The sequence below is a fragment of the Lynx rufus genome, unplaced genomic scaffold (assembly GCF_022079265.1).
Source record: "Lynx rufus isolate CCGP_SWC_20201006 ecotype Redwood Valley unplaced genomic scaffold, mLynRuf1.p SCAF_18, whole genome shotgun sequence".
NCBI lineage: Eukaryota > Metazoa > Chordata > Mammalia > Carnivora > Felidae > Lynx > Lynx rufus.
This window is the reverse complement of record NW_025814832.1, coordinates 15,652,365-15,667,680: the sequence shown is the minus strand read 5'-3', so window position 1 is coordinate 15,667,680 and position 15,316 is coordinate 15,652,365. Positions and strand designations below refer to the sequence as shown.

The following is a 15,316-nucleotide window of genomic DNA, read 5'->3' as shown; positions in this document are numbered from 1 at the left end:
GAGCACCTGGGTGGCTCAGTTGGTTGAGTGTCCAACTTCAGCTCAAGTAATGATCTCATAGTTCATGAGTTCAAGCCCCACATCTGAGCAGACAGCTCAAAGCCTGGAGCCTGCTTCGAGTTCTGTGTCTCCCTCTCTCTCTGCCCCTCCCCACTCACACTCAGTGTCTTTCTCTCAAAAATGAATAAACATTAAAAATAATAATAGTAAAATTTATTGGATAAACAAAGTAAAATAAACAATAGAGAATATATTAGTATATAGTTGATAGCTGATTTATTATCTAAGGAAACAGCAAAACGGATACTATCCTTTTAAGTGTCCAGTAACAAATGGAAAGTAGAAAGTTACCTGCATGAAGAAAAGGGGAACATGAATAGATAATCCAAAAAGATTCCTCAATGGCTATTTCCTTACCAGTGCAATCCCATTTTGTATAATCAACAAAATAGAACAAAGTAAGATACTAGTTAGCTTACAGAATATGAAAAACTTAGCTATAGAACAGCAACTGTTGCTTAGTACATGAAAAATTAACCTAGTGTGTATTATGAAAGCATTGCGAAAGCACTGACATTTATAAAACTGAAATTATCACTATGTCCTAAGGTACATTCATCTGCATAAAGAACTTCCACTATCTTCCTGAAGGCATTGTTCACTTAAGGTATTAAATTGCATGTAGAATATAAAACTGGAAATAATGGACAGAATTCTATTTCAGGGGCACCTGGGTGGCTCAGTTGGTTAAGCTTCCCACTCACAATCTCATGGTTCATGAGATTGAGCCCCACGTCGGGTTCCTTACTTCCAATGCAGAGCCTACTTGGGATTCTCTCTCTCTCTCTCTCTCTCTCTCTCTCTCTCTCTCTCCCAAAATAATAAAACTTAAAAAAAAAGAATTCTATTTCAGATATAAATATAATAGTTAATGACATTTTTAAAAGAATTCTGGTAATTAGAAAAATTCAGGATTACTAAAAATTATCCAAAAGTAAAAATTTTCACTCCTACTACAGGTAAGGAAAACAAGTTCATACTTGTTTATCCTATGGAAGTTATTCAAATATATAATTAAAATGTTTTGGACTTGAATCTACTCCAGAATAGTAGTGTTAGCAGTGAGAAAATTCTCAATATAAATGCTCAGCAGGAAAAACATCCTAATAGTAAATTTAGTTTCAAGATAAGTTACTATATATATCTAGAACCCCAACACTTCCTCATTTGTAGTAAGGTAAAGGTCTTCTGGGAATATACCCCAAGAAAGTGAAAGCAGGCACTCAAACTAATATTTGTGCACCCATATTCACAGCAGTATTGTTCACAATAGCCAAAAAGTGGAAGCAACCCAATGTCTACCAACAGATGAATGGATAAACAAAATGTGGTATATACATACAATGGAAAATTATTCAGCATTAAAAAATCAGGAAATTTTAGGGATGCCTGGGTGGCTCAGTCCAGCAAGGAGCCTGGAGCCCACTTCGAGTTCTGTGTCTCTCCCTCTCTCTCTGCCCCTCCCCTGCCCCTGCTCATACTCTGTCTCTCTCTCTCTCTCAAAAATAAGTAAACATTAAAAAATTTTTTTAGGGGCGCCTGGGTGGCGCAGTCGATTGGGCGTCCGACTTCAGCCAGGTCACGATCTCGCAGTCCGTGAGTTCGAGCCCCGCGTCAGGCTCTGGGCTGATGGCTCAGAGCCTGGAGCCTGTTTCCGACTCTGTGACTCCCTCTCTCTCTGCCCCTCCCCCGTTCATGCTCTGTCTCTCTCTCTGGCCCAAAAATAAATAAACGTTGAAAAAAAAAATTTTTAAAAAAAAATTTTTTTTTAAATAAGGAAATTTTGGCCCATGTAAAAATATCGATGAATCTTGAAAACAGTATGCTTAGTGAAGTAAGCCAATCTCAAAAGGGCAAATATTGTATGATTCTTTTTTTTTTAATTATTTTTCTTTTTTAGAGAGGGGAGAGCACAAAATTGGGGGAGAGGGGCAGAGGAAGAGAGAGAATCTTAAAAGTCTCTCCACGCTGAGTGTGGAGCCAGACGTGGGGATAGATCCCATTACCCTGGGATCATGACATGAGCTGAAATCAAGAGTCAGATGCTCAACTGACTGAGCCACCCAGGCACCACTGTATGATTCTTCTTATATGAGTGTCAGAGAGTTGTCAAGTTCATAGACAGAAAGTAGAATGGTGGTTGCCAGGAGCTAGGGGAAGAAGGGAATATGATATTAGTGTTTAACAGTATGGAGTCTCAGCTGGAGAAGATGAAAAAGTCCTGGAGATGGAAGGTGATAATGCTAGTAGAACAATGTGATTGTATTTAATGCCACAAAACTGTAGACTTAAAAATGTTTAAAATGGTAAATTCTACATTATTTATATTTTACCTCAATAAAAAGAAAGACAAATATAATTGTGCTTTTGCTTAGTTTCTTCTGGCAGCTACAGAGAACTTCCTCTTTCCATAAGAAGAAAATCAGACCTTTTCAAAGAAACAGACAATAAAGGCTGCCTGAGCACAAGAATAAGAGCATTGGAAAGCTCTTATAACTTCAGTTCTATATTTGTCTATGTACATTATATAGAATAAAAAAATAAATTCTTGAGAATTTAAATATACTTTAAAACAATAATAATCAATTCTTTTTGCCCAAGATTCAATTCAAAAAAAAATGATACAATATTTATTTTTTCAATAAAAAATAAAATATCATAGGCACCTTGCAGAGGAAGTCGTATATTCTTACACATGACTGTATTTAACCTTTAAGATGTTAATATGTAGGGTCTTTTGAAAGATAGCTTTTAAAATATTTTATTCTTTTGGGGCGCCTAGGTGGCTCAGTCGGTTATGAGGTCATGATCTCCCAGTTCGTGAGTTTGAGCCCCACATAGGGCTCTGTGCTGACAGCTCAGAGCCTGGAGCCTGCTTCAGATTCTGTGTCCTCTCTCCCTCAAAAATAAAGAAAAGAAATGAGATGAAGGGCAGCTACAAATTACTCATCACTGCTTTAAGCTTAAAACTTAACTTTAAAAACAATGCAAAGCTGACTTTGGGTCAATTCAGCATTATAACATTAGTTAAAGGAAAACATTCCTCAATATAGGCCTCTATATAAATATGAATATTTTGGGGGCACCTGGCTGATTCAGTCAGTGGAGCATGTGACTCTTGATCTCAGTGTCATGAGTTCAAGCCCACATTGAGATGAGCGTGGAGCCTACTTAAAAATGAATTAATGAATGAATGGATGAATCAATCAATCAATCAATATTATTATGTATGTTCAGATATGTAGAGAATTAATACAATAAAAAGATCTAGGGGCACCTGGCTGGCTTGGTTGGTGCTTTTGGTGAGGCACATACATGACCCTGATCTCAGGATCATGAGTTCAAGCCCCACACTGGGTGTAGAGCTTGCTTAAAAAAAATTAAAAATATATGGGGCACCTGGGTGGCTCTGTCAGTTAAGTGTCCAACTTTGGCTCAGGTCATGATCTCACAGCTCATGAGTTTGAGCCCCATGTCAAGCTCTTTGTGCTGACAGCTCTGGGCCTGGAGCCTGCTTTGGATTCTGTGTCTCCCCCACACCTTTCTGCCCCTCCCCCAACTCTGCTCTGTTTCTGTCTCTCTCAAAAATAAACATTAAAAAAATTTTTTAATTAAAAATATAAAATAAAAAATAAAAAGGTCTAAAAGTTTTGTATACAAAAGGGAAACTGGGGCACCTGGGTGGCTCAGCAGGTTAAGCATCTGACTTCTGCTCAGATTATGATCTTGCACTTCATGAGTTCAAGCCCCAAGTTGGGCTCCCTGCTGACAGTTCAGTGTGGAACCTGCTTGGCATTCTCTCTCTCTCTCCTCTCTCTCTGCCCCTTTCCCACTCACACTTTTTTTCTCTCTGTCTCTCAAAATAAGTAAATAAAAACTTTTTAAAAAAGAAAATTAAATTAACAGTAACATGCTACGAAAATAATATCAAAAGAAAGAAATGAATCTAAGATAGGACAAGACTAAAAAGAGTCAATCAATACTGGATCTACAACATTTTGTCTTTGAAGTGATGATAAGAGTGGAAAAAATGTCATCAACTAGGCAAAGAAAATAAGCACTTCAAGAGAGGAATGACAAATGTAAGAAACGATTCAGATGAGTCATTCTGAGTCAGTTGGACAGCAATGTTCTAGTCTCAATGTTTGGCTTTACTAAAGAAATTAATTTATAAAGTAATACAAAACTCAAACTTTACTGACTATAGTATTTGAAGACCAGATTCAAGTTTATTAACAATATAATTTAAAAAAATTTTTAATGTTTATTTATTTTCTTGAGAGACAGAGACACAGACAGAGTGTGAGAGGGGGAGGGCAGAGAGAGAGGAAGACACAGAATCTGAAGCAGGCTCCAGGCTCTGAGCTGTCAGCACAGAGCCTGGTGTGGGGCTCAAACCCACGAACCCAGAAATCATGACCTGAGCCCAAGTTGGATGCTCAACCAACTGAGCCAACCCAGGAGCCTCTATTATCAATAGAATTTTTAAATGAAGTCAGCTGTTGCTGTTTACTAAAATTTGATCCAAACTTCAAATCATATAGTTCACTTCAAAAAGATTCAAGTGTGACCATTATTCCAAAATTAGTTACTTCATTATTATTTCAAGAGCTGAGTTTGAAAATGATCATTATCCTGCCTCTGAGAATGATATTCTATTTAACTTTGGTTAAGTCATTTGTAAATGCTCTTCATAAACAGGTACTCATTAACTACTGGTTAAGTTGCTCACTACTTTTTGCCTCCTTCACCTAAAATTTGGAGGAGTCAAATACTTCTACAGTATTTTTATGGCACTTTCTTTTCCATAGTAGGTCTCTTTTACTTATGAATACAACCTTTTTTTTAAGTTTATTTATGTATTTTTTTTTTAATTTTTTTTTCAACGTTTATTTTTATTTTTGGGACAGAGAGAGACAGAGCATGAACGGGGGAGGGGCAGAGAGAGAGGGAGACACAGAATCGGAAACAGGCTCCAGGCTCCGAGCCATCAGCCCAGAGCCTGATGCGGGGCTCGAACCCACGGACCACGAGATCGTGTATTTATGTATTCTTGAGGTGGGGGGCGCTGAAGGAGAGAGAATCCCAGGCAGTCCTCAATCTCATGAACTCTGAGATCATGACCCGACCTGAAACCAAGAGTTGATGCTCAACCAACTGAGCCACCCAGGCACCCCAACAATACAACTTTTTATTTATATAGTACTTCAGAATGTTCAAAGCAGTCTTGCTTATTACATTATAGCATAGACCTAGTCTATGTAGTAGGTATCATCATGAGATCATGAAACTTATTTTCAGAACCTCAGAAACTTTATAGTCACTTCACCGTTCCCAAAACAAAAATTCAGATAACACAAGATTCTATTTCACATGTACTGTACACTATCAAAACATCAGCAGCACTTTCCTGTTCTTTTAATGTCTGTTTCCTAGCCCTTACCTTGAACTCTTGGACATAATTTTCCATTAATTAATCTATTCACCTATTTATTTCTTTATTTGACAATTTTCAACTTATAATTTTACATCCAAGCTAACATAAAATATTTTTTAAATAACATATCCTAAATCATAATAATTTAACAAACAGTATTTCTATAATGAATGAATAATAGTAACTATTTGTAGTGTTTTCTGGTAAATGATACTTAAGTGGTTCTCAAAAAATTTAGAACTAGGTGTTTCTGAGAAGATTGTCTGGAACTTGAAATACATGTTCCCATAGAAACAACATCATATAAGTTAATTTGGCTCCTAGACCAGATTATAACCACCTGTACCATAAGTGTAGGATTAATAGTAATATAGAACCTAACCACCATATCTAATATGTCCATAGGAAAATGCCTCCAAAATTACAAATTGGAAAGCCAAGTACATTTCTACATTTCTCTTGCTGCAGGCCTTCCAAATTTAAACTCCCCAACAGCTTCTGAGTCTTTAGTAGTGTGAGGAAGGGGGTTTGGAGGGAGTTTAGTAAAGGAAGCACTTACTGGTAAAGGGAAGGGAGGTAAGGGTATTATCCAGTTGATGGGCTACAGAATGTAAAACAAGTGTAAGGAAGACACAGACTGTCTCTCTCTATATGCATATGTATTGTATGCATGCATGGAACACAGCTGAAATTATAATTTAGATAGTAATGCCTAATCTGTTCATTAAAATGTTGAACTATACTATTCACTAGAAGATATAAAACTTCTAACATGAATTTAGTCATCTATTTTTTGTTTTTCAAAGAAGTAGCTGAAAATATGAAAAAATACTAGGCTTCAACCTTTTTTAAAATTTCTAATAGGCAAGGGGCACTGGGGTGGCTAAGTCGGTTGAACATCAGGTCATGATCTCTCAGTTCAGGTCATTATCTCTCAGTTCAGGTCATAATCTCTTGGTTGGTGAGTTTGAGCCCCACATCAGGCTCACTGCTGTCAGCGCAGAGCCCACTTCAGACCCTCTGTCCCCCTCTCTCTGCCCCTCCCGTGCTTGTGCACGCATGGGCGCTCTGTCTCTCTCAAAAATAAACATTTTAAAAATTTTTCTTTTTTTTTTTTAATTTTTTTTCAACGTTTTTTATTTATTTTTGGGACAGAGAGAGGCAGAGCATGAACAGGGGAGGGACAGAGAGAGAGGGAGACACAGAATCGGAAACAGGCTCCAGGCTCCGAGCCATCAGCCCAGAGCCTGACGCGGGGCTCGAACTCACGGACCGCGAGATCGTGACCTGGCTGAAGTCGGACGCTTAACCGACTGCGCCACCCAGGCGCCCCTAAAAAAAATTTCTAATAGGCAAAATGAATAAAAGTGCTAAGTCATCCTTATTCCATATACTTCCTTTGCCTTTTCCTTCTCAATTCCATCCACCAAAACAGTAGCAGCTCTAAAAATATACAAAACCCAATCTAATTTAAATTCTTGTTTTATTATTTTAATATCAAAATATTATATATTTTGGGAAAATCAAGCAATCTCTTTTACTGCTATATTTAGGTAGAATGCAATAAGCCGATAGTAAAAGAATACAGTTGGGTGATACAGCTAGAAAATAGTGAGTACTGTTACAAACAGAAGTTAACAGATTTATAACTTTTAAAAGTCAACAAATTATTTAATTCCCCTAATTTACATTCTTTTCACCTATTCTAGCTTTGGATTTCCTCCTGCCTGGCAGAAATAGTGCTTCCAGATCTACATATTTGAGAAAATTAATATTCCTAGAACCTTAATTCATTGGGCAAAGGAATACCCTCTTTCTTCTCTCTCTGGTCTTTTCTGAAAGCCTTGACCCTTGTCATATGTCTATTGCCCCTTTTGTCACTCAGTATTAAAGCACTTTACATGATGAAATACACCACGATTATATGGTGTTCCTGCAAAACAGAAAATACATTTGAATGGAAAGGTAAGGCTATTATCTTGCAAAAGTGTACCCCCCCCCAAAAAAAAACACTCTTCCCACCCACCCCAAGAAGCTTAACACATGGTCACTATCATAAGGATTCCTGATTAGTGGCTTGAGATCTACAGTATGTCTTCAATACCCTTGGTTGAGCTCTAGGTCAGCTGTCACTGTCAGGTTCTCTTCTCTGCTACTCTGCAGTTCTTAGTTGGCTGGGATTAACACTGCAGGGACTGCCCTGTCAAACCACACCATCACATTTTTACTAGAAGAATATAATTTAGTTTTAAGAGATAGAAAGTATGCTCTGTTATTAAACTTCATTACTGAGATGCTAAAATGATTTCATTATGAGCTAATCTCACCTATAACATTAAAAAATGTAATATATACAGTTGACCCTTGAATAACATGAGTTTGAACTATGTGGGTAGTTTTGGATATTTCTGATACAGTACAGTATTGTAAATGTATTTTCTCTTATGATTTTCTTAACATTTTCTTTTCTCTAACTTACTGTGTTATAAGAATATAGTACATAATACACATAACATACAAAAAATGTGCTAACCAACAGTTTATGTTATCTTAGGTAAGGCTTCCAGTGAAAATAGGTTACTAGTAGTTAAGTTTTGGGAGGATGAAAAGTTACACACAGATTTTCAACTGCATGGGGTCAGCATCCCAACCCTGAATTGTTCAAGGGTCAACTATAACATGTATATGAATGTTTTTTAAAGAAACAAAATACTGCAACAAGAGCAGAGTCAGAACAAGGTCCCAGTGTAGTTATGTCCTAATTTCATTACTAGGACCCATTTTGAAGATATAAAAGTTTCACTAAAAACATACATCTTTCTGTACCAACAAAATGTTCACAATCTTTAAGAACACAATGAAATTTTATATATTGCTCAAAAATATGTTCTGATGAGAAATCTTTGACATTTCTTATGTGCATATTCATACTATTTTTAAGAATGCAGAAATGCATATAGAAATACAAATGCCCATTATAAAATACTTTAAGAGAAGCCACTGAACTTGAATTTCTCATACCTGTTGGATAGTAGGCTTGGGAGTACTGCGCTGAGGGTGTGTAGTTACTGTATTTTTGGGAGGAGCTGACCATTGTTTGAGGACCTTGCTGAACGTGTACAGATGTGGCGCTTGGCTGCAGGGTATAGGTAACCTCAGTCGGAAACCTCTGCAGTACAGGAAATGGAACCCCTTTATCTGAAAAAGTGGGAGACGTTTCCACTTGTCCTGGATGCATTCCAAGGGAGTTCTGCCATGTTCTAGGAGGAATCGGGGTCCGATCTAAACCTTTCAGAGGGAAAGTACTATGGTTGTGGGATGAAGTTGATACGTAGGAGTAAGGAGACAAACTATCTCGCCGGAATGACCGGTGGAATTGTCCTACAGCCACTGGTCCTGCATAAAAGAGGAAGAGCGCATTTACTAATTTTATATTGTACCACTGGATGTAGTAAACTAAAAGTTACAAAACATGAATATGTTCAATTCTCAGCCATGTTTAACACAACAGAAATTTAGTTCTGGTAAAAACAAGTTCAGGATCCAGAATACAAGATTACACATACAATGCTAAAAAAATAATCAAATAAACTTTTGCTTGGTTCTCAATCTTAGTAAGAGACAAAGTAGCCAAACTCCAATATTAAATCAAATGTTAAATCAAATTCAATGTTCAAAGACTTTTATAGATGATTCAGTCATCTTACCTTTTTAACCTCAGTTGATTAACCCAGATTTTTCCAATCTATAAGCTACTTCGTAGAAGTTTTAGAAATTCCACTCAGTCTTTCAGATCATTGAGAAACCTTAATAATATGCACAGAAGTAAACACTTAACCATATACATAAAAGAAATAAGTGGGGATCAAATAAGAACTATAACACAAACCAAAAAGAAAATGCTCTTTACTCCTTTTCAATTTTTTTTAAAGCTCATCTTTGCAGAAAAGTCAGGCTTGAAAACTTTGACTCATTTCTTTTCTTCCTTTCTTAATCAAAAATTTTCTATGATCAAAAAAAAATTTATTTTCCATACTCTTTTTTTCCTCAGAGTATCCCCAGTAGAGTCCCTTCCTAGATATCCTAGGTATCGGCAGCTCTCAAACATTGATTTACATCTGAAATCACCTGTAGAGTTTGTTAAAAATCCATATACTCAAGCCCAGGGATTCTGATATTTGCTTTCTCCTATCTAGTAAGGTAGAAAGGAATTCAAAAGTGGAGATGATGAAGAGAGAGAAAGGGCATTACTATATAATGAGGAAAAAAGAAAATATACATGTTGCAGGCTGAACTTATTTTTCAGACTGTGATTCTTGAACACAATAAACAAAACTAGCCTGGGGTGCCTGGGTGGCTCAGTTGGTTGAGCATCTGACTCTTGATTTCAGCTCAGGTCATGATCTCACAGTCATGGGATCAAGCCCCATATTGGGCTCTGAGCTGAGCATGGAACCTGCAGAGCCCATATGGGATTCTCTCTCCCTCTTTCTCTCTTTCTCTGCCCCTCCCCCAGTGGTTCTCTCTCTCTCTCAAAGTAAATAAATAAAAATTAAAAAAAAAGAAAAGCTAGCTTTATTTTCCCAGGGAGGATGTTAAATTATGTGGTTCACAAATTCCTTTCAATTTGTTCTATTAAACTAATCTATAAAACAGAGGGGACGTCTAATTCATGTGCTACTCCTCCATTAAACTATATGGTAAAAGATGGCACTCAAATACCTACTTTTCCAAATATTTTAATTGTAAACCCATTCAACATGTTATACATCTTTCATTCTATTTCTGTGGTGTTTAATTTCCTCTAAAGAATAGAGCACTAGGAGCACTCCTAACCACTTCTGGTTTGGCACTGCCTGATTCAAGCCAATTTTCTTAATATAAACTCTTAAAAAATAATAAAAATTAAAAAAATAAAGCATTAATGACAAAAACAAATACATACATATATATATATACACACAAATTCTAAAGTAACCTGGAAATCAAGAAGTCTAAATCTAATAGGGGAAAAAAAGTCTAATTCAGAAGACTGAATGTATTCAAATGATACATACCTCTTAAAAACTGCTTTTCTTTTTTTTTCCTTTAAAGTACAAAAAAACAGTTTTTATGGTACTGGACTAGCAATTCCATATGTATACACACTTTGAACTACCAGAAACAATCCTTTAAGACCTAAAGAAACATTTTTTGCTCTTCACAACAGGTGTTTCTGAGATCTAAAACTACCCACCACTTGATTCTTCCTTGGATGCTTCACATGCTAAAACTATATATCGCTACAGTGTGAAATAGCTAACCCTTCTTCCACCTTCTTTAGGGTTAAGATATTGATGAATTTTCAGATTGTCAGTAACTTAAACAGCTAATTAAAGAATTCTTTACCTTGATTTATCAAAATATAAAATCTACTTCTATCATGATAAAGTGATGGCCAAACATTCATATACTTTTAGATGTTTTTAGATGCATATGAAGACTGATAGGATTAGAAGGGCATTCTTTTACATTTGTTTTTTAAAAATAAAGAACTAAAACACATTCAGCTCTTATTTATTGTTAAGGGTTACCTCATAGGGCTCTATTCTGACTAACTTCACAGAATATCGTCTGTATGTTTTCAGAACATCTGCAAGATATATTTGACAAAGTTTAAATCCAGAATTTTAGAAATGTAAGGCAGGATGCATTTCTGTTCGCAAAGGTCTTATTCCTTTTATATAAATGGCTCTGAACTAATCAATTCCCAGGAAAAAAGTCTGCCTCTTGAGAGCTTGATATCCCCAGGCCAAAACAGATTATCTACTATTACTCAGACTTGTTACTTAGTTTAGAAAGTTTTAACAAATATTGTAAAATAAATTGCCACTAAAAACAAAATAACAAAGTGGAGCAAAAGAAAAAAAAAGGAAAAACATGTGATTTTCACATTTCTTATCAAGGACATTCCTGAAAGGTGAACAAGACAACTATTTCAATGGATCTAGATAAAAAGGTACTAGAACAGAGGATGCTATTGTAAAAAAAAAAAAAAAAAAAAAAAAAATGACATAAGTATTCAAACCATAAGCTGAAGTAGAACACAGAAAACAAAGTGGAGACTAAGAAGTAGCAGTACAGTCAGACATATAACTAAAGAAATGGTCAAGCAGAATAAAAACTAGGTGAAGAGAAACAGAAGAGCCAAGGGCTTAGAACACAGAATTAAAGCGAACGAAGTTGGCCCAGTATTCTTGAACTTAGAATTACATTCCACCCACATCAGAAACACAATTCCCTAGTGGACCAAGCCTATCGTGTAGACAATACACAACTGACATACCTTCTGCACATACCAACAGGCAGAATGGTAAAAAATAGGAAATGTGTGAAAACTACAATAATCTAGGTATATGTGGATTGATGTAATATCTACACTGCAAAAATATGAATTAAATTCATGTTATTCAACAAATCTTCAAAATGCTGACCAACTGAACTAAAGTTCATCTATATAGTTATAGAAGTTCAATGTGTGTGTGTGTATATATATATATATATAAACTCTTTATATATATATTATATATATAAACTCTTTATATATTATATATATATAAACTCTGTATATATATATATATTATATATATAAACTCTCTCTATATATATACACACACACACATTGAATTTCTATAACTATATATATATATATATATACATATATATACTCATATATATATATATGAGTTCAACTATAAGAAAATCTGACCGTCGGCAGCCCCTGTACTTCTTTCATTAAAATGGACTCTATTCTTAGAATACAACTGGGTTTAGGATACATCAGGAGAAAAAGAGAAGTGAAAAAAGTGAGCAAGACTTGGTTTTTATGTATGCACATTTGTATGTTTCTTTGCCTCCCAAGAACACACTTTCCAGTCTTTTCTCCTTACACCCACCAGATACACAACCTAAAAAACAAATACCCATGTCAGAGGTTCTGTCAAATGCATGCCAGGGTATTGTCTCCAGTGCCTTTCCCCATGCAATTCCCCACCAAAATCAATGGCCATCACATGGAAGTGGCTTAATATTCCTTTAGAATTCCTTTAGAACATTCCTTTGCCACTGCTATTTTTCCAACTTGTTACTAGAACTCTAACCTAATCCCTTATCTTCTAAACTCCACACACAAGCTAATCTCTTATCTTCTAAATTCCAAATGAACAAAATGCTGCCTCATTCATAACCCTGGGCTTAGGTTAAATCAAACAAAGTGTTACTTTTATTTGTATATTTTTGGCTTCCCATAACTAAAAAATAATCCTTACATATTTATGTTAGATCCAAATTAACATGGTGAAAATGTTTCTGTTGAAGACAAGAATGAATTCTCACTGTTATATCCAGTTGCTGTTTTGAAATACTGCCTCATATCATGGACTCTTTAAACAGAGAAAAGGAATATTTGCCACCCTCACCTTCCTGGAAGAGGGGGAAGAGCGTCGGAAGCCAAGTTTACAAAATAATTTTCTATCAGAAAGAATTTTTGAGTTTTCAGTAAACATATTTATACAAAGTTTTTTCATGACTGAAAGGTTGTAGCCAATAGTGAAAGATTCAAAAACATAAATGTGAACTTCCTAAAATTCCTTTTAACTACAACTTGACAGTAAAGAAAACCATTTTGCCTTCTGTTTGTCTAACCATAACACCTCAAGTAAAGATCAGCTCTAATTAGCTATGATGAAAGAAACGTTTGGCCAGATCGTTCTATGCAGGAACGGTATCTTATGAAGAATTAATATATTATTATATACTTGCCCTTAAGACACACAATGTTTACCTTTCTATATATAACTTGGAACCTAAAATATGATTATTGTCAGAACATCTCTTCAGACTTCTTAGATGTGTCAATGGGTAGAAGATGGCATGTCTCTTCAAGGGCAAACTTCCACTCAAGGTACTGTGGTTCCCTTCGGTCGGTATAAATGTTCTACGTTTTCCTGGCTGACTTTGTTCCTCCCCACCTTGGCCATCATATCCTCACCCTCTACAGTAACTGTTTTGCTTCCCATTAGAGCAAAGGAGACCCTCCGGTGTTTCTTCCCGACCTAGTGCTCCAACAAAGGGCTACTTATTCTAGATGTTGGAGAAGGGAAGGGAAGAGTCTCAAGAAGGTAGATGGCTATGGGGGATTGGAGTTCAAGAGAGGCCAGGTACAGCAGAAAGACTACAGCAGAGGTCCCTTTGGCTGCCAGTGGACAATTAACCAGAACGGACTAAAAACGCCAAGTCCTTCCAGGGGACACACCGGCGGAAAGGGGGTGCTGGCGGTCGTGGGAAACGGTGGGGGCGACGTGACCTATTTCTCGGGAAGCCCAGCAGACAGTGGATCACCTTGGCACCTGAGGATGTGTGAAATGCCCTCGGAAGCGGCGGTTGCTCCCCGTCGCCCCATGTGCCTGGTAGTGGTCATGGACTCACCATGCGGCTCGGGCCGGGGCCCCGCGGGTGGCGGCGGCTCTTGGTGCTGCAGCGGGGAGGTGGAGGCCGAGGCGGAGGCCGAGGCGGAGGCCGAGGCGGAGGCCGAGGCGGAGGCCGACGTAATGAGGAGCCTCTGGAAGCGGTTGGGCGGCCGGCAGGGCACCTCCAGGCCGGCGGCCAGCTTGGCCTTGTTGGCGCTGGTGAGCCTCTTGAGGTGCACCAGCAGCTGCGGCTGGTCGCGGCGGAAGTGTGGGCTGTGGAAGTGGTGGAGCGGCCCGTCGCCCGCCGGTCCGCCGCCCCCCGGCCCCGGCCCGGGCCCCGCCGCGCCCGGCCCGCCCAGCACCACCTTGCGGAAGCCGTAGAGGTTGAGCTGGCGGATGAAGCTGGTGAAGTTGGTGGTTTTGAAGAGCTCGGGCTCGGCCCCGTTGCCCCCCACACCGCCGCTGCCGCCGCCGCCGCCGCCACCGCCCCCGGCCCCCGCCCCGGGCGGGCTGAGCAGCTCGGCCTCGAAGAGCGGCTGGTCGATGAGCAGCCCCTCGCCACGGCCGTCCCAGCGGATCGAGCGGTACCGGGGACTGTTCACCAACCGCCACAGCTTGGCGGGGAAGTTGTTGGGGTTGATGGGGGTGGAGAGCAGCGCCTCCTCCATCGCCCCCGCCCGGGCACTGGGCCTCGCCCCGCAGAGCCTGGCTCTTCCACCCCGTTCTCGATCCCCTCCCCCTTGCCCGGCCTTCGCTGCGCCCTGCCCCCTCCTGCCAGCGCCAGGCCCGCCGCGTACCCCGGGACCGTTGGCGCACGAGCCTCTGCCGCGCCTTCCAACGCGGCCAATGGGGCCTCGAGTTCCCACCGCGCGGCCGGACGTGGCGCGAGCCAACCCTCCCCCTGGACTCCGCGTCGTCGGACCCTTGCAGCAGCGTGGGGCGCGGCGGCAGCAAGGCACGTTTCCTCGGCGACGTCCCCAAACCGCCAGACTCCGTGGTGTTGCAGCCCACCAGGTACTATTAAGTCCTGAAAATAAATAAACCTGATTATCCATGGTGGAATACCAAGATTCATGCTGATCACCGCAACCAGCGTGTGAGGTTTTAGAATTCGGAAACTGTGCACTTGCCAATTCAAAGTCAGCCATTCTTGAGAACAAAGGGTCTAACTCTATAATCTGAGTAGCCATAAACTAAGTATAAACGAACAGTTTAATTGCTTGTCTTCCCAAAATAAGAATGGTGATGGGGGTATGGTATCCTGAGTAAACAAAGTGATCTTTTAAAGAGTAGCATTTTATGTTTTTAGATATACTCTTTTACGTCAATATTTTGCTCAGGACAGGTTTATTCAAGGTGGGATGAGAACTGA

The 15,316-nt window shown here is 38.9% G+C and overlaps 1 protein-coding gene across 1 annotated transcript in view; it reads right to left on the bottom strand.

The window, feature by feature from the left end:
• Nucleotides 1-15,019, bottom strand: part of HSF5 (heat shock transcription factor 5) — a 42,754-nt gene extending 27,735 nt beyond the window's left edge. Inside the window, 3 exon segments of the mRNA XM_047081748.1 lie at nt 8,519-8,893; nt 13,964-14,809; nt 14,812-15,019. Coding sequence (XP_046937704.1) covers nt 8,519-8,893; nt 13,964-14,809; nt 14,812-15,019 — 1,429 coding nt within the window.
• Between the last annotated feature and the right edge of the window lie 297 nt (nt 15,020-15,316).